Source organism: Heloderma suspectum, chromosome 5 (assembly GCF_057233095.1).
Source record: "Heloderma suspectum isolate Gila_16-S chromosome 5, 16-S_ref, whole genome shotgun sequence".
Classification (NCBI taxonomy): domain Eukaryota; kingdom Metazoa; phylum Chordata; class Lepidosauria; order Squamata; family Helodermatidae; genus Heloderma; species Heloderma suspectum.
In genome coordinates this window covers 24,356,375-24,376,759 of record NC_139462.1, presented here as the reverse complement: position 1 = coordinate 24,376,759, position 20,385 = coordinate 24,356,375, and the positions used below count along the sequence as shown (strand labels likewise).

Here is a 20,385-nt window from a genome sequence, read left to right as displayed (position 1 = left end):
CTTTTTATTTTTATTTTATTATTGCATTTATATCCGGCCTTTTTTTCTCTTGCAAGGAACCCAAGGCAGCTTACATGATCCTCCTCCTCTCCATTTTAGCCTCACAACAACAACCCTGTGAGGTGGGTTGGGCTGAGAGTGTGTGACTGGCCCAAAGTCACCCAGTGAGCTTCCATGGCCGAGTGGGGACTAGAACCCGGATCTCCCAGCTCCCAGTCCAACACTCTTGCCACAACAAGACAGAAGCAAGGCTGGCTTAATTATCACTTCTAATACTGCCTTGATGGCTTTTTGACAAATAAGGTGGTATACAAACATTGTTATTGTTATTATTATTGCTGCTGCTGCTTCTCTTCTTCCTCCTCCTCAAGCATAGGAGGCCACTGATGAGAAAGCCACCCAAGAGCTATTTCACACATGTATGCACATCACTTGATGACATTTAAGCCAAATGTGTGAACTGCCTCTGCCACAAAGCACTGTGTTTAAGTGGACATCAGGTGATACAGAAACTCTTCCTCAAAATTAATCTGTGGTGGCTCACTCACACCTGGAAGTCATCTCTTGATGCTTCTGTCAAAGTGTACGACTCTCCATTGCACCACACGGCGGAGAATGGCTGCACGCTATACTCAAATGCCAACACAGTCTAATCTATCCTGAATAAAGGGGTGGCAATAGTATTTTTAATGTGAAATATAAATCTAGCACAAGTTCATGTAACACATTTGCATCCCACCCTTCCTCAAAAGAGTTCAGTATGGGCATAAGGGGTTTTTCATATTATCTTCACAACAACCCAGTGAGGGAGGTTAGGCTGAGAGACTGGTAACTGGCCCCAGGTCTCCCAGTAAGCTTTATGGTTGAGCAGGGATTTGACCTCAGATCTCCCCAGTCCAAGTCCAACACTTCATCACACCAGCTCTCAGCAAGAGCATGCTTGCTGGCAAAACCTACCAGCCATGGAGCGAGCATAAGTTTGTTTAAGACAGGATGGGAAGGTGTAGCTTTGGCTTTGTGCACAATGATGAGTAGGCTCAACATGGGCAAAGGATCACAGAGGAATCTATGGGAGCATACACCTCAGATTTGGCAGTGCCTTGGTATAAGTCTTTGTAACCTGGAACTATTTCTCGTCAGACATGTTGTTGTTGTTGTTGTTCAGTCGTTCAGTCGTGTCCGACTCTTCGTGACCCCATGGACCATAGCACGCCAGGCCTTCCTGTCCTGCGCTCTCTCCCGGAGCGCGCTCAAGTTCATATTCATTGCATCCGTGATGCTATCTAGCCATCTCATCCTCTGCCGTCCCCTTCTCCTTTTGCCTTCAGTCTTTCCCAGCATCAGGGTCTTTTCCAGGGAGTTTTCTCTTCGCATTAGGTAGCCAAAATATTGGAGCTTCAGCTTCATTATCTGTCCTTCCAATGAGCACTCAGGGCTGATTTCCTTTAGGATGGACTGATTTGACCTCCTTGCAGTCCAGGGGACTCGTAAGAGTCTTCTCCAGCACCACAGTTCGAAAGCATCAATTCTTCGGCGCTCAGCCTTCCTTATAGTCCAGCTCTCACAGCCATACATTACTACTGGGAAAACCATAGCTTTGATTAGACGGACCTTTGTCGGCAAGGTGATGTCTCTGCTTCTTACTATGCTGTCTAGGTTTGCCATAGCTTTCCTCCCAAGGAGCAAGCGTCTTTTAATTTCATGGCTACAGTCACCGTCTGCGGTGATCTTGGAGCCCAAGAAAGTAAAATCTGTCACTGCTTCCATTTCTTCCCCTTCTATATGCCAGGAAGTGATAGGGCCAGATGACATGATCTTAGTTTTTTTAATGTTGAGTTTCAAACCAGCTTTTGCACTCTCCTCTTTCACCCTCAACAAGAGGCTCTTGAGATCCTCTTCGCTTTCTGCCATTAGGGTGGTATCGTCTGCATATCGGAGGTTGTTGATAATTCTCCCGGCAATCTTAATTCCGACCTGTGATTCATCCAACCCGGCGTTTCTCATGATGTACTCTGCATATAAGTTAAATAAGCAGGGTGACAATATGCAGCCTTGTCGTACTCCTTTCCCAATTTTGAACCAATCGGTTGTTCCATGTCTGGTTCTTACTGTTGCTACTTGACCCTCGTACAGGTTTCTCAGGAGACAGGTAAGGTGGTCTGGTACTCCCATCACTTTCAGAATTTGCCACAGTTTGTTGTGATCCACACAATCAAAGGCTTTAGCGTAGTCAATGAAGCAGAAATAGACGTTTTTCTGGAATTCTCTTGCTTTCTCCATGATGCAGCGAATGTTGGCGATTTGATCTCTAGTTCCTCTGCCTCTTCGAAACCCAGCTTGTACTTCCGGTAGTTCTCGGTTCGCATACTGCTGAAGCCTAGCTTGTAGGATTTTGAGCATCACCTTGCTGGCATGTGAAATGAGCGCAATTGTGCAGTAGTTTGAACACTCTTTGGCGTTGCCCCTCTTTGGAATTGGAATGTAAACTGACCTTTTCCAGTCTTGTGGCCACTGTTGAGTGTTCCAGATTTGTTGGCATATTGAATGCAGCACTTTAACAGCATCATCTTTTAGGATTTTAAATAGCTCGGCTGGAATACTGTCATCTCCGCTAGCTTTGTTGTTACTAATGCTTCCTAAGGCCCACTTGACTTCACTCTCGAGGATGTCCGGCTCAAGTTCAGTGACCGCATTATCATGGCTATCAGGGACATTCAGATCTTTCCTGTATAGTTCTTCTGTGTATTCTTGCCACCTCTTCTTAATCTCATCTGCTTCTGTTAGGTCCCTGCCTTCTTTGTCCTTTATCATGCCCGTCTTTGCACAAAACTTTCCCTTGAGATCTCCAATTTTCTTGAAGAGATCTCTAGTCTTTCCCATTCTGTTGTTTTCCTCGATTTCTTTGCATTGTTCATTTAAGAAGGCCTTCTTGTCTCTCCTTGCTATTCTCTGGAACTCTGCATTCAGTTGGGTATATCTTCCCCTTTCTCCTTTGCTTTTCGCTTCCCTTCTTTTGTGAGCTACTTGTAAAGCCTCATCAGACAGCCACTTGGCTTTCTTGCATTTCTTTTTCTTTGGGACGGATTTCGTTGCTGCCTCCTGAACAATGTTACGGACCTCCGTCCATAAGTTCCTCAGGCACTCTGTCTATCAGGTCTAATCCCTGAAATCTATTCCTCACCTCCACTGTATATTCATCAGGGATATGATTTAGGTCATACCTGAAAGGTTTAGTGGCTTTCCCTACGTTCTTCAATTTAAGCCGAAATTTTGCAAGAAGCAGCTCATGATCTGAGCCACAGTCAGCTCCAGGTCTTGTTTTTACTGACTGTATGGAGCTTCTCCATCTTTGGCTGCAAAGGACATAATCAATCTGATTTCGATATTGACCATCTGGTGACGTCCATGTGTAGAGTCGCCTCTTGTGCTGTTGGAAAAGAGTGTTTGCTATGATCAGCATGTTCTCTTGGCAAAACTCTATTAGCTTTTGCCCTGCTTCATTTTGTTGTGCGAGGGTACAAATGCCTGACTACATCCAATGACAAGGCAAGAAAGCTCAAGGGTGTCTCTATCTACCAGAGGACAACTTCCATCTGGATTCTCTCCCCGCAGAACTGTTTCCATCAGTGGCCATTCTGCCTGGCTGTATCAGAGGGAGAGGAGAGACAGCAAGGCCCCCTCTGTCAGCTTGTCTAGGGCCAGTTGCCATTTTGACTCCTCCCCTCCCAGAAATATCACCTGCAGTGACCAGTCCATTTAGTTATCATGCAGCTTCATTATGCAATGGTATGAAAGAGTTAGTATCCACATTTGCTTATCCACCCCCGCCCCCATTGCCACCCCATTCCTTTTTGCTTTCATATCATGGATTGTAACCCATTATTTTAAAGATTAAAACAAGCAGAGCCCCTGGCTTGCAGGACCAGCAAAGTCCCCCCTCAGTCCGCATTCCCACTGTTATCTCCGATCTCAAATCAGAAATAACAGCAGAGATTCCTCCAGGGGGTGAGGTTTGACATCCAAGCCCAGCCACTGGAGGAACCCAAGCAGATTCTATGGTCCACAGGTTCTGCACCCCTGTTTTAAACAGTAAACTCCCTCAAATGGTTTGGAAGAAGGGTGGTATATAAAATGCAGAAAATAAAAACAAGCAAGCACCAAAACATATAATATAGGTGTACCTTGTCGAGTATGAAGAACACATGCCATTTCTCAATGAGGCTTTCCCCATCAAAGTCCTCACAGGAGGCAACCAGGTAAGATCAGGAATCACAGTCCCACTTGCAAGCCCTCTGAAATGAAAAGCCACCTTTGCAACATCCACGTGCTCTGGGTCAGTTGCTATTGTGTAGTTAGTTACCTCTTCAGAAGCGGCCCTGAAAGGCAGCACTATGGTACAGGCTTGCCCGACAAGATAATCCCACAGCAGTTGTGCTGATGTAAGCAGTACTTTTATTTATTCTTCCTATTCCCGAGAACTGGAACCAGTGCAATTTTTTAAAAAATAGCTGCAGACCTCTTAAGGGTTCTAGCTGGTATCTCAAGGTGTCACTGTTCAGATAAGACTGCATAGGCTCACTTGGAGATCTGCTAGCCCCTACTGTCCAACATCGCACGTCTCCAATCTTCTTCCCCTACAGCAGCAGTACAGTATGTGCTGTACTGTGTTGGGCTGAGGGCACACAGCCAAAGAGAAGCTACGAAGCTGATTTCTCTGCCTAACATGCTGCCCTCTGAGAAAACAGATATTTACCTGTTTACTCGCCATCTCATAAACTTGCTTAATTATTCCAAACTGGGGGGAAATATTAAGAAGTCATCAAAATATGACATGAGCTCTGATGGCCATTTAGGACCATGTCCAGGTTGCACCCAGAAGAAGAAACTGTATCACATCAGACAATTTACAAAACGGAGTGCAAGCTACCCCGTTATGGCCTCCAGTGCTTGACGCAATGGCACACATGTTGCTAGAACAACTCCCCTTCTGGAAGTTGAAAACATGCTACTCAAAATGAAGCACGTTCCACGGTGAACATTTCCTAAATGCTGCTTGCCAGTTGGCAGAGCAGCCCCAGTAGCAAATAAAACTTCAGTACTTTTGTTCATTGGACATTAACGCTAGAACAAATTTGTTTTTGTTGACAGTGCCTTCATTATGTAATTTACTGCTTGTTTCTTCCACACCAGCCTCTACATGGAAGATACTTCACATTCTCAGTGTTCACGTTTTACTGAAACTCAGTGAATAAATGGAGGACATCCATGAAAATTAGATGGATGCCCATCCAAGCAATGTCCCAAAATGGTTGGGCCAATTTTTGTGAAGCAGTCTGCAAAAGTATAGCCAAGCATTTTGATACAGGAAGAGATACCTCCTGAATCCAGATCCTTGGTTTGCTCATTCAGCACTTGCTCTCAACCAAAGATCTGTCTAGCAATATTTTTTTTTGCACTCACAAACAGGCGGTGTGCACTGATCACATGGGGGGGCATGGAAGAGGAGTGCGATGGGTTAGAAAAAGCAATGGAATTCCCATACCATGGCTGTTGCAGTATAAGCAGAGGCCCATGCTGCAGCTTGAGCAGTAACGGCGTCCACTGTCAAATCAGGTAGAATGGGACACCTTGGCCTGATTCAGACATGAACAAGTCACAGATATATCCACCCTTCCCTGCAGTGGCTTCCCTTTTCAACTAACTGCAGTTTGTCTTTCACCTGAACTTGGAGCTGCTGTTAGTTTTAACTACTGCTGTGCTGAAAATTTTGATTCTTCCATTTTCGGCATTTCGTGGGGGCAGTGGAACAAAAACTCTGGCAAAAGACACTGCGGCAGTGAGAATTTCGACTAACTTTCTCCTTGGGTGTGTGTGCTGGGGGAGGACAGGATTTCTGCTTACCTTTTTAAGTGTAGGCAGTAGCTGAGGAGTCTTCTTTCTATTTTTCTTTTTAACTTTAAAAACACCCCCTGTACTTTCAGCAGCCCAGAACTCTATAGAGAAGCATCTCCAGCCCAGTAGCAATTTCTGAACTCCCATGAGACCACACGACCTCTCCCATAGGCATTCAGGAAGCATTCTTGGGCTTGAGAAGCTTCTCTGCAAAGCAAGAATAAATGGGGCTTTTAGAGCTTTAAAAAAGGTCTGTTCTTTCTTGCAACAACACAGAGCAAGCAAGATAAGAGTTTTTCTAAAGCTCCAAAAGTCCCATTTGTTTGCCCAGGACTCTTTGCAAAGAAGCTTCTGCAAGCCGGGAGTTCTTCCTGAATGCCTATTGGAGAGGGCATGGTCTGTGGTCTCATAGAAGTTCAAGAAGTGGAGCCGGGCTGGAGAAGCCTGCCTGTAAAGAGTCTAGTGCTGGGGGCATTTTTCAAGTAAACAAACAAACAAAAATAGAAAGAAGATCCTTCCGCCACCTTCCAAACTTAAAAGGTATGTAGAAACCCAGTCCCCCTCCCCAAGGCAAATATTATGCGAAGTTCTCCCCCTCCCTGCCAAAGAGGCAGAAAAAACAATGCCTCTTTCACAGGGAGAGAGAAAAATCCCGAAATAGGTGGCAGGATTTGGCACAGCACTAGTTTTAACTATGGTTTATCTGAACTAGAGAGGATCAGAAAACACGGTTTGACCTTAAGTTGTTTGAACAAAGCACAGTTCAAACTAGCTGCAGTTTGTCCCGGTTCAAATGACAAACTGTGAATAGCTGAAAATGGAAGATGCTTCTTGTATATTTATTGCATAACAAATTTTATAAAAACAGAAACTAAACAAGACAATCATAACAAACAAACAAACGATCTGAGGTCATACATAAGGGATATATTACAGTAAAATTCCTAGGCAGTGGAATAAGATCATTAGGGATATAGAAAATGATCCAGTCAGATCAAGTCCTTTATGGCTCAATCCTATGCATGTTTCCTACTATTTTCCCATGCTGGCTAGGAAATGTTCGGAGTTGTAGGACTTTTTTCTGTCTCATCATGCATAGGACTGTGCCCTTAGAGTCAGTAAATCTGTGTCATATAATCCAATCTAATCTTTCCAAAGCAGCCTGTGAGCAACTGGAGGTGAAGTGATTTCCCTGTGTTGCATCGTGATGCTTCTGATCTCTCCCCCGTGGCAATGCCAGAGGATGGGCAGGGAATGCATGACCTTAAGTCTTGTTCACATAGTTTAAACCACAGTTTAGTGTTGCATCTGAAAACAGCTCTCTGCTGCACTGGCCTCCTCCCTAAAGGTACTAGCTGACTCAAGCATACATCAACATTAAGTTGGCTCAGGGCCGGCCTACCATGAGGTAGTCGCCTCAGACAGCAGTTTTTAGGTATCATAAAAGGGCAGCAAACTGTTAGTTATTTACTTTGTAGTATTTCTACTGCCAGGGATGGAATAAGTGCTTATGAGATGTTCTGCCATTTTTAATCAAGTAACCTCCCTTGTGGGCCATGGGAATGCTGTAGACATCATATACCTCGACTTCAGCAAAGCTTTCAACAAAGTGCCCCATGATCTCCTGATGAGCAAACTAGCTCAAAGTGGGCTAGATGAAACAACGATCCGGTGGATCCACAGTTGGCTACAGAATCGGACTCAAAGAGTGCTTATCAATGGGACCTTCTCAAACTGGGGAGAGGTAACGAGTGGGGTACCGCAGGGCTCAGTCCTGGGCCCAGTGCTCTTCAACATTTTTATGAATGACTTGGAGGAGGAGGTGCAGGGAATGCTGATCAAATTTGCAGATGACACAACATTGGGTGGGATAGCTAATACTTTGGAAGACAGAAACAAAATTCAAAGTGCTCTGGATAGACTGGAGCGCTGGGCAGAAAACAACAGAATGACATTTAATAGGGATAAATGCCAAGCTCTGCACCTAGGAAAAAGAAACCAAATGCACAGTTACAAGACGGGGGATACATGGCTCAACAACACTACAAGCGAGAAGGATCTTGGAATTGTTGTCGATCACAAGCTGAATATGAGCCAACAATGTGATGTGGCTGCAAAAAAGGCAAATGCTATTTTGGGCTGCATTCATAGAAGCATCGCTTCCAAATCCCAGGAAGTACTAGTGCCCGTCTACTCAGCACTGGTTAGGCCTCATCTGGAGTACTGTGTCCAGTTCTGGGCACCACACTTTAAGAAGGATGCAGACAAACTGGAGAGGGCTCAGAGGAGGGCAACAAAGATGATCAGGGGACTGGAAACAAAGCCCTATGAAGAGAGACTGAAAGAACTGGGCATGTTTAGCCTTGAGAAGAGAAGACTGAGGGGAGATATGATAGTGCTTTTCAAGAACTTGAAAGGTAGTCACAGAGAGGAAGGCCAGGATCTCTTCTTGATCATCCCAGAGTGCAGGACACAGAATAGTCGGCTCAAGTTACAGGAAGCCAGATTCCGGCTGAACATCAGGAAAAACCTCCTGTTAGAGGAATACGACAATGGAACCAGTGACCTACGGAGGTGGTGGGCTCTCCCACACTGGAGGCATTCAAGATGAGGCTGGACAGCCATCTGTCAGGGATGCTCTGACTTGGATTCCTGCACTGAGCAGGGGGTTGGACTCGATGGCCTTGTAGGCCCCTTCCAACCCTACTGTTCTATGATTCTATGTAGCAAAATAGCTTGGCTGGCTTTGGGTACTATGAACCGTGGGTGGGTGGGTAGGGGTGCCATTTGGTGCTCTGCCTCAGGCAGCAGCATGTCTTCAGCCAGCCTTGAGGTGGCTATTCTGTAGACCCCTTACGATGAGAGCACTTGAGTCCTGATGCACTCTGCTGAAGAAGGCCCTTTCTGTTGTACTTCTACATCACATAACAGTTCCACACGTGCACGGAAGCATCCTCCATCTGCGCCCTGGGGTGAGGCCAGGCTTCTATATCAGGTTTCCCCTCACGCCAGCAGCACAAGCCAAATTAAATACTGGAACCAAATTAAATACTGAAAGATCATTAAGACGCAATACATACCCAGGCAGTATTAGTTCAATGACCAAACACTGGCTGCAAGTCAGACCCGGAAGGAAAAGAGCATAGACAAACAAGATCCACAACAAGGAGACTTGTTAGAAGGTAGACATTAAGAACATTAACTGGTTCGTCCTTATTAATCACCATGAGCAACTATTAATTAATTGCAGGGAATTAAAAAACATACCCAGGTGCATGTGAAAGATTTATTAAGACTTGGGCAGCCCTGGAGTTAAAAATTCATGATGTGGGTTCTCCGAAATATAAGATATTTTTTCCCAAGGCCTGCCTGATCTCCTGAAAACAATTTCGATAAATAATTCTATCCCACCTTGTTACTAAACTGAACTGGTAATATGAATCCCTCTGGGACTGGGATGGCTTGTACTCAAAGAATGAGATGACGTTTCAACACCACCACTTCTTACACGTATACAGTCATTTAGGGCGCAATTGGGATAGGCAGCCACCTCCGAACTTGGAGGCGACCACCTGTCCAATGCAGGGCAGGAGCGGCACAGAGGGGATCATCCCCTCCGCGTTTCAGCCGCCCTGCATTTATGGCTAGAGAGCCGATTGCAGCTGTCTAGCTGCGGGAAGGCGGGGGGGGGGGGGCAGACGCTGGCCGACGCATAGGAAGCATTGGAACAGCACTTCTGCCCTCCCCTCCCTGGCACGCCCCCAGGAACACCCCATTTTCGCAGCTCTGTGCTCCTACAAGGCAGCACAGGAGGGGGTGGTGGTCAGTTCTCAGAGAACCGACCTATCCTATGACCATCTAGCTGCTGACTAGCGGCCATAGGATTGCGCCCTTAGGATGCAATCCTATTCATGTTTAGACAGAAAAAGTCCTACAATTCCCAGCATTCCATAGCTAGCATGGCTGGCTGGGGAATGCTAGGAGTTGTACAACTTTCTTTACCCATCTAAATATGCATGGGATGGCATCCTTAGTAAGGAGCGGGACTTATTTTTATTATTAAAAATATATATATACCAAAACCCCCACTAAAATGGAGCATTTTTTTAAAAAAAACAATGAAGTAAAAAGCTCATTGTACAAAATCAGATACAGCTTATAGAGTCAGAAGACAGATTTTGTTCATTTAAAATGCTGGTGATTTAAAAGGCCAGGTGAATTAAAAAGTTGTCACCTAGAACCAGAAAAAGACCGTAGAGATGGCAGCAGGTGAGCCTCTCTGAAGATGCTACTCCACAATCAGGATGCCACCACAGAGAAGGCTCTCTTGCTAGAGCCACTTTGCCCCAGGTCATTTGGCAGGGGCACATGGCGCAGGGCCACTGAAAAGGATCTTAAAAGTTCAGGCTGGCATCTACGGGAGAAGGCGATCTTCCGGAATCTTCTGAGTAAAGACATCAGACTATACTACACAAGGGTATGACTGAACTCACTGACAGCTACCTAGAGCAACTGGAATTGTAATGAGGGGCGGGCCAGGGAAGAGAATATGTTATTAAAACACCAACTCAAAATTTGACATGGACATCCAAATTTCTTGTTTACTTTGATGAATTACATTATAATTACCTGAAGGAAAGTCTCCTCCCATATTTACCTATCCGGACATTAAGACCATCATCTGAGGCCCTCTTCCAGATACCCCAGCCAAATGAGATAAGGCAGGTGGCTACAAAAGAGAGGGTCTTTTCAGTGGTGGCACCCCAGAAGTGGAATGCTCTCCCCTAACAGGCTCACCTAATGCCTACATTATGGTCTTTTCAGCACCTGGTGAAGGCCTTTTTCCCCAAGCATTTTAAGAACAGCTTTTAGTACTCTATTTGACTGCTGATTTTAAGGCATTGTAATGGTTTTATTATTTGCTGATGGTTTTATTCTGTGCTGTTTTTATTTTTTGTTTTAATATTTGTACTGTATGTTTTAATGTACTGTACACCGCCCAGAGACCTTCAGTTCCTGGGTGGTTTAAAAGTACAGTAAATTAGATATTATCCTTTATAATTCGTATTTTTGACAAACAGGAGCTATTTGAATATTTAAAGTAGAGGCTCAGGCTTTAATCTTTTTTTTTTCTTTTTTCTTTGGATTTTCAGACAATAACAAGTACATCAATCGACAACTCGACCCCCCCCCCCGCAAACACTGAAAAATACTTATAACAATATATTAAATACAGTCACACATATACATTGTTGGTATACCTGTAGATAATATAATTAAATTATTAGATCTCTTATTAATTGGTCTGTTTCTATATGAAATTAAAATTTATTATACCAAAAGTCCAATTGATTAGTTGGGGGTCCATCTTCAACATTCAGATCCCAGAAAAACATTTAAGAATGGGTGCCAGATTGCTACAAAATTGTCTTCTTTTCTTTCTCCTCTAGCCTCAAGCTTTAATCAATACATTAATCAACTGGTTGAGGATAGTTTTAATCAGTGGTGGTAAATTTTAATCTATGGGCACAAAAATTAAGAACACTTCTTTAAAATGTAAAGAACAGGACATACACACACAAAAAGAGGGGGGAAGTATATACAAGGCAGGATATAAAGTTTAATAAGGGCGCGATCCTATCGAGATAGGCGGCTGCCTCTGAAGTCGGAGGCGACCACCTATCCAAAGCTCAGCAGAAGCACGGAGGGGATCGTTCCCTCCGTGCTTCTCCTGCCCTGCTTTTTTGGCTAGACAACTGATTTTGCCGTCTAGCCGCAGGAGCACAGAGCAGGAAAGGAGGCTGGTGATGTGTCCACCCTCCCCGCCCCGGAACGCCCCCAGCCATGCCCCTTTCCAGCCACTCTGCACTTCTCTTGCGAGTGCGGAGGACTGGTCTGTTCCACGCTGTCTAGTGGCCATAGGATTGCTAAATAAAGTTCAGACCTTATAGCCAAACCATAGCTCAGCCATCAGAAACGTGTTCCCTTGTCTCATTCCTGCAAGGATGGGTACATGCTAACCATTGTTTTCCATGCTATGCCACTGCATAGTAATGTGATACAACTCTTCTATTGCTGGGTCTCCTGGCCTCACTTTCATATTATTTTATAATAATAGCTTTCTAGTGTATTATCAAGCTGTAAGCCTTATACAACAACCCTGTAAAGTCAGTATTTTTCCCCATATTGTCTGTGGGGGAACACACACAGAATGTGCGCGCCACCGAGCTCAAATAATTTCCGCTTTCCAGTTCACACAAACATATGGTGCATGCAATTATTGCATCAAGTCAAAGCCACACAGAGAGACAATGAGTTGGCAAGGCCCAAGAAATGTTCCTGAAATAGCAATTTGTCTGCCAGCAACCCCTCCCCTAAAAGGGAAAAGCCAGCAAACCTTTGCCACCTCATGGATTCATGGAAGAGGCGAGATTCTAACCCCGGGCTTTCTGATCGGCCCTTTACAACAGCCTTCCTTAACCTGATGCCCTCCAGATGTCTTGGGAGTCGGCAGTCCAACACGTGGAGGACAGCAGGTTCGGGAAGGCTGTTTGATAACAACGCCTGTGCGCATGTATTTGCCAGCTGAGGCAAACGCTCCATGTATACAGTTAATTCCGTGACAAGGGATGGTCGTGGGATAAGCCAAACAAACAAAAAATGGTACGATCATCCGCCAGTCTGCAGACTGCACAAGATCTGGGGAGCTCCACACCGTTCTCAGCGGCTAACTTCTTGGCTCCATCCCGTTCCTTTGGTCTCTTGCAGAACAACGCACCGAGGCGGGAGAGCAGATGGATGCCCAGCGCATCCATGCACACGCCAGCTGGCGCACGTACACCCAACAGCCGCGGGTACGAGCGCGGGCGCCCACGGCTCCGAAGCCCACAGAAGCGGCATGCGCGCGCGGGAGCGCGCGGCCCTGCGCCCGCCGCCGCCTCTCTCCCCGTGGAGGTCGCAGCCAGCGGGGGCGCGTCTGATGCCCTTTCGTCGGCTTCAGCGTCCCTCGAGAAGCAGCCGCAGGCCAAAGCAAGAAGCGATCGGGCCACCCTTCCAGAGGGCGGGGACGGATTCGAGATGCAAGGCGTCCATCATAGGCAACCCTCCCGGCGTGCGTAAATTTAGACACTGCGTCTTCCCAATCCGCCTCAATTAAAAGGCATGCTCGGATTTATTTATAGGCGCCCTGAGGCCCCTACCCGCACTTCATAGAATCATAGAATAGTAGGGTTGGACGGGGCCTTCAAGACCATCGAGTCCAACCCCCTGCTCAATGCTTAGGCTGGCCGGGGATGATGGGGGTTGTAGTCCCAACCCGTCCGGAAGGCCTCGGGTTGGCGAAAGCTGGAAGGCGCCATGCTGATCCACGCTCTTAGGGCACGTTTAGACAGAAAAAAAGCCCTACAGCTCCCAGCATTCCCCAGCCAGCTATGGTTGCCTGGAGAATGCTGGGACTTGCAGGACTTTTTTCCTGTCTAAACATGCACAGATAGGAATGCGCCTTTAACCTGAAATGCCCCCCTTCCGTTGGAATCCGACGAAATGATGTGCAAACGGGGCTTGGCCGGTGAAGCGAGCGAGCCGGCAATGAGATCATCAGGAGCTACTGGAAATCGGGCTTGTTGGTGGGAGGGGACAGGGACACACACCTCCTTGGTCCTATAGAGCTCGGGCTGGGTAACGGGGAAATAGGACCGGGGGGGGGGGGGAGACATGGACCAGCGTCATCTTCCCAAGCTCTTCCCAAGTCCCGGAAAACAAGCCGCCGCCGCCGCCCCGTTGATCTGCCCATAAGAAAGCGTCCCTCCCCCAACCCCCACAATGGATCTCCAGGAGTGATGCGCCACCCGGGCGGACGATTTCTGCCTTCCGATACACAGTGCGCGTACGGTACGTGCAGTTCTTGCGCGCGCGCACCCCCCCCCATGAGTCTGCAAGGCCTTGGCAACGTTCCTGAAAAAGCAATTTGTCTAGCAGCACCCCGCCTCCCCACCAAGAGAGAACTCATCGCTTCTCCATCACTCCAGCTTGGTTTTTGGATTTTTTTTTAAAGATAATCCAACAACCATCTGCAAATAATTTAAGAAGTCTTTTAAAAAGTTTGAAGGTAGTCGGTGCTTTTTCAAAAGCCCTTCCTAGAAGAGTGCCAGAGTGCAGGACACGGAATAATGGGCTCAAGTTACAGGAAGCCAGATTCTGGCTGAACATCAGGAAAAACTTCCTGACTGTCAGAGCAATACAACACTAGAACCAATTACTTAGGGAGGTGGTGGGCTCTCCCACACTGGAGGCACTCAAGACAAGGCTGGACAGCCATCTGTCAGGGATGCTCTGACTTAGATTCTTGCATTGAGCTGGAGGTTGGACTTGATGGTCTTTTAGGCCCCTTCCAACCCTACTATTCTATGATTCTATGAAGACACTGGGGGCATAATCCGGGGGTAGAAGTTCTCCTGCACAACTAGGTCCACGGCTCCCGTCAGCTTGAATGGCATTTGCGCAGGAGAACTTTCTGGATTGCGCCATATGAAATTAGATCTTGTAGCTGAGAAGCAAAGAAAAGGAGATAAAAATTTTGCACAAAAATCCCCCAAGCAATTGTTTAGGATGTTTCTCCCCATTACAAAAGAACAATTACAGAAAGAGAGATGGGGGGGGGGGTCCTAAGCAAATCCTGAGGTGTGTCATCCTATTTCCCAGTCTTAGACAGCAAAATCCTAAACAAGTCTACTCAGAGGTAAGCCAGGGAAATCAATTGGTATTTAGTCCCAGGTATTTATTATTACTTTTTATCATGTTTATATCCCACCTTTCTTCCATCATGGAATTCCAGGGTGTCTCCCCTGCAAGCACTGACCAGACTCAGACCTGCTTAGCTTCAGCAAGGTGCCTGCCTCATGTGCTTTCAGACCATGTCCAGGGAAGGGTGCATAGCAATCTTCATCAACCTGGTGCCCCCCAGATGTTTTGGAATTCAGTTCCCTTTAGCCCCTGCAGGCATGGTCAGTGTTCACGAGTGCTGGGAGCTGTAGCCTGAAACATCTGAAGGGCACCAGGTTGAGGAAGTCTGGTGTATAGGATTGCTGTCAATCTCCTTCACTCCAGTACTTGGAAAGAAAGTGAAAGAGCCCAAATAAATGCACAGGGACCCCTTTCCCCCTGCTAAATAAAGGAGCCCCTCTTGTTCCTCGCACCCCTGTCCGCTGCAGCGAGGAAGGAAAAGAAGCAAAATTTTTAAAAAGACAACAAGGCCTTATTCACAGAATGAAAACACAACCTTGCTGTAGTTTCTAGGAGGTGGCTGGGGCTGTGCCCCTATTAAAGTTGTAAATGATTACCCCAGCCTTCCCAACTTGGTATTCTCCAGATGAGTTGGATTACAATTCCCATCATCCCCCAGCTGTATCCCAACACATGTAGAGGAAACTAGATTGAGGAAGGCTGCTAAAACTGCTTAGTGGAAACCATCTCCACAGCCCTCAGAAGGGTTGCTTCTTTATAAATGTGGCTAGGATGGGATTGTACAGTATCTAACCCCTCCGCGACCACCGGAAGCTGAGCATAGGAAGCATACCTTCCCCTCCCCATATAAGCCTGTAAAGGTATCCTACTCCTACTCCCCATATAAGCCTGCAAAGCTTACCAGGAGTCATCCAAGCCGCAGTGCCACGAAAAGAAAGCCCCACTTCGGAATGCTCACCGGCTCCAGTTGTTGCTCCGGCTGCTGCACCCGGAGATTTCCAGATGTGGGCACACCACTGGCACAGGTTCCTCCTGCTGCTGTGCGAGTGTCACAATAACAAGGAAGTTTTCCTTCCCCCAGCAAAGAGAACGCTGTCTACATGATTGACGTGTCCCCCCGCCCCATCCAATGGGAAGCCAAAGAGACTTCTCCCACACCACCAATTGCTGCTTTTCAGAGGGTGACGTGAAGGAGAGGCGGGGCGAGGATCCTATTTGGTAGAAGGAAGGCCTGATGACTGTTAACCTTAGAGGCATGGAGGAGCTCTAAGAAGCTGTTCATAGTAAGTATTGTTTGCTTGGGGTTACGCAGAAATAATCACTAGGCTGACGTTCAGATGTCAGAGGTGAAGGCTTATATTTATTCATCATTGTATTGATCTTACTGCATATATATGTATGTATGTATGTATGTATGTATGGAATTCATGCCTGAATGATGTATAGCAAGAGTGTTGAACCTCTCTCAGCCCAAGGACCAAATGCAGTTTTGGAGAAGCTGCTGATGGTGGGGTGGGGGCAAATTCCAGTGGTGGGCAGGCCTGAATGCAAAAGGGATGGAACTAAAATGCCAGCATTGTTGTTGTTCAGTCGTTAAGTCGTGTCCGACTCTTCGTGACCCCATGGACCATAGCACGCCAGGCCTTCCTGTCCTCTGCTCTATTGTAGCTTAAAGCTCTTGCTGCCAGGATCTAAGCTTTAGGAAAGGCTTTTAACTTTTTAGAATGGAGGGAAAACCACACAGAAGCCAGGAAACCATCAACCGATTGGAAGTGGGGGGAGGAAATGGGGTCAAGACAAGGGAACCCTGGAGACCCAGATTGGGACTCAATTGACATTTGGTCCGCAGGCCTGAGGTTTAACACCTTTGATGTACAGAAATGGACAGCACAGGCCCTGAGTTCGAAAGAAGTTGATCAATAAAAGTGGATGGTGAGCACGTTTACGTTTTTATAAGTTGTTCTGCTATAAGTCATCCTGAAAATGCACTTTCAGGTGAGTTTGAAATGCAGATAACATTAAATCTAACTCCAGGCCTCATTCCACCTAGGTACTTTGGCAACCGATACTAAAAACAGTATTTGAGTTTCCGGTACTTGTGAACTAAATGAGAGCGCTACATTGATGATACTGTATATTCTCTTTTAAAAGGGCTCTTTCCCACTGTTTATATTGTATTCACTCAGAAGGGATGCATTGGTAGGAGATCTAGGCTGCAGTCCTATATCCACTTACTGGAGAGAAAGCCCCATTGAACTCAACAGGGTTTAATTCTGAGTAGAAATGCCTAGGTTTACAGTGTAAAAGGTGCTCTTGAGCGCATACATAGTACCCAGCAACTGATGAGCACTTTACAGTACAACAGACTAAAGATGTATGCGGCAATCTTTTAGCTTTGTATTTATTTATTCATTCATTTTTAAGTCCTGGGGTGTTTAAACCATAACTTAGGCTGCAATCCTAAGTTACTAGAGAGCAAGCCCCAATAGGCATGGTGGGACTTAGTTCTGAGTAAACATGTATAGGAGTGCTGCAAGGCTGCAGTCTCATGCATAGTTCCTTGAGAATAAGGCCTATTGAACCCAATGGGCCTTATGTCTGAGTAAACAGCCACAGGTTAAGACTGCAGAAAGCATAGGGAAATTGCAAATATGTTTATAGTTCTGATTAGAGTATGTGGCAGATTTACAATGTCATTTTGTACCAGAGGTTCAGCTTGACAACCAGCAAGTGAACCAGAGTAGAACAAGAGTCTCCAGGAGCAGGGGAAGAGTAGAAGGCAAGCACTCTGGAATTAATCGGAGGTGAATGCCAGTTAACATGACCAGACATGACTCACAACCTTCCAGAGGTGTGTAGATATCTGAGAGTGCTGAGAAAAGAGGTGCAATCCTATGCATGTTTGGACAGATAAAAGGCCTACAACTCCCAGCATGCCCCAGCCATTATAGTAAGCCACATACTTGATGAGAAATTCTCCATTGCGCATGTGTTCCCTTTTTCCTTCATCCTTGCCTTCACTCTGTTGGGTAATGTTTTTTTTTTTAATGTTTTTGTTGAATTGCTTGCTGGTCAGCATTCTTCAAAATGATTTAATCAAAATGAATTACTCCGGTGTTAGCATGCAGACTACACTTGGCTTTTGCACACACTGTGAGGAAGTTAAACAGTATTTATCTTAACCAGGGGTTAGCAACTTGTAACCCTCCATATGTTTTAGCCTACAACTCCCATCATGCCTCACCATTGGCTATGCTGGCTAGGGCTGATAGGAGTTGTAGGCCAAAAGATCTGAAGGGCCACAAGTTGCCCACCCATTAAAAAGCAAGCCTATGCAAATACTGACCTGCCAACCGAAATGTAGCCAATCAGCCATTAGAGTGGCCCATAAGTGGCTTGATACTTGGTTTTGCTGCCTGGCTGGGGGGAGATCATACACCTTGCAGGCCACAATATATGTTGGGGTGAAGGGGGGGCTATGGGTAGTGCCCAGGGCTGGTTTTAAAAAGTGATTTCCCCTTGCTCTTTCAATAGAGGTAGTGAAGAACCTCAGGCCTGAGGCCTGAAACTGGCCCTCTTGGGGCTATAATCCAACCCTCCAGGGTGGCCCCCACCCTCTTTCTTCCACACACCAATTGTTAGTTTCCAGGCTTTCTGCAGTTTTTTGCCCATTTTAAAGGTTGAAATGCGTCTCCTAAGGCTTCGTTACTAAGCCAGCTGGGGAATGCTGGGAGTTTTAGGACTTTTTTCTGTCTAAACATGCATAGGATTGCACCCTAAGTGTGTTTTTGGTATCTTGGCCTCACCCCTTTCAGCTTCAGCCCTACCCACCATGGGAATGCAGCCCCTGAGAGCTTCTCTGAAATAGAATCCAGCCTCAGGTTGAAAGAGGTTCTGCATCCTTGATGTAGGGTATGATTGTACTTGTCACTGTTAAGTTATTCCCATTTTTGATGTAGTAAAGTAACCATGACCCTCCTTAATCCACCTAGCAAATATTTCATCTGGAGGATATTCATGAGGGATAAGGGTATCAGTGGCTATTAGTCATGATGGCACTAAGATACCTTGATGGCTCTAAGATTTGTCACGATTGCTCTAAAGTTCCTTTGTTGCCATGCCTGGACATACATCATCAACAAAGGCCAAAAGAGGGCACAGATTTGCACAAACTGTGCAAATGCTAATTTATATATAGAGATGCAAATTTAGAAAAAAATGCTATAATTTAAATAGAAGTACTGTACAGCTCACCACAGTGGGGAAGACTGACCAGGTGATCTGTGTGCCTACTTAGAGCATCTCTACACCAGCCTAAAATCCCTTATTTAGAACGGGGCTTTCTGCATCCATTTTAAATTCAGGATCACGATGGACTTCCTTTACACACATTTCCTTCCCCCCCTTTCTCCCCTCCTTTTCTTCCTTATCTGAGTCTTCGATACGTTTAATTATACTGCCACTAGATGGTGCTGTGGTCTAGCGCCTCTTATTGTGGGTTTTCTTCTTCTCAGGAGGGAACTCAAGCAGAACTCAAGTGATTGCTCATTATCTCTGATCTTTTTAAAAATGGAATAAAGGTCGTTTAGTGTGGGAGATGCCATGGAGGTTGATGACCTCATGTAAAGGACCTGCAAACTTCCATGAGTAACCACTCTCAATAGCAGGATAAAAGCTCCATGTGAAGTCTGTTTCCTAGTTGCTAACTGTTGATGGGCAACTACAAAGTCCTTGTTCTCTCTTCTTATAGTTGTTCTTTAAGCTGGACTTGGAGTGGAAAGCCCTTAAATATAGGACACCTTCAAATAGAGGACTGTCCTCCAAATAGAGTAGGGCACATGGCCATCCTACTGTCTCAAGTTTTTAAACGGCCAAGGAAAAGTTGTATGTTAATCAGTTTGTACAACTATGAACTGAACACTGGATGGCTGGAATCTGGTTGATCCTTAGCATTCTTCCCTCAAATCACCTGTTTCACGATTCAGTTTAGGAGAGAGCATGCCCTTTGGTTCTTCTTGGCTAAGGTGTGTGTGAAAAAAACATGCGTCCTTCCTAATCCCAGAACCAGATTCAGGGGAAGGCAACCCAAGTGACCCCACCCCCAGTTGTGTGTGTGTGTGGGGGCAAATACACACCAGACTCAGGGGCACTGGTCATGTCTATCTAAACTATTTACTCAGTGTATGTATTTATATTTATTTTTTACTGTATTTCTAGTCCACCCAGTAACAGATGCTCACGGGGCCGATTACAAAGGGTTAAAAGAATATAATACAATACAACATAACAAACAGCGCAGGATATAGAAGAACAGCTTAAAAAAATATTACAAACAGTTTATCTTCACTAATAGAGCTGGCAACACTGACTTGCATGGCCAGTGTTGAACTATGGTGAGTTGTATTATGTTTATGTTAACACGTAGGAAACATCAGTGCCCCTTCATTAAATGATATGTGTGTGAGTAATTGTGATCACATCCATGCATGCAGATTTATTTATATGGCAGTGATAAACCATGCATGCAAATCAGGCATCAACGTTATGAATTGGGCTACAAATACAATTAAAAATAAGGTATTCAAAAACCGAACAAATGTAGGAAGGCATTTGATTTAGGGCCAGCTCTTCCTGGAATGTTCTGCTCTTGTTCTTTGCAAAGAGCAGCAGCTGCTGCATACATTGCATAAGCAAGGCTTACTCATGAGTAGAACTGCTGGGTGGGAGAGTTCTTGCTTGAAACAAAGCCTT

At 45.7% G+C, this 20,385-nt stretch overlaps 1 protein-coding gene across 5 annotated transcripts in view; it reads right to left on the bottom strand.

Annotated features, from left to right (window-relative positions):
- Nucleotides 1-15,719, bottom strand: part of HERC3 (HECT and RLD domain containing E3 ubiquitin protein ligase 3) — a 98,423-nt gene extending 82,704 nt beyond the window's left edge. For 2 of the 5 annotated variants that reach the window (XM_084855618.1, XM_084855617.1), the window contains exon 1: nucleotides 958-1,440. In XM_084855618.1, coding sequence (XP_084711744.1) covers nucleotides 958-1,044 — 87 coding nt within the window. In that variant the 5' untranslated portion in view covers nucleotides 1,045-1,440. Of the gene's footprint in view, nucleotides 1-957; nucleotides 1,441-15,535 lie in introns of those variants that run through there. The other 3 variants (XM_084855622.1, XM_084855620.1, XM_084855621.1) reach the window with 3 other exon arrangements.
- Nucleotides 15,720-20,385: the final 4,666 nt, after the last annotated feature.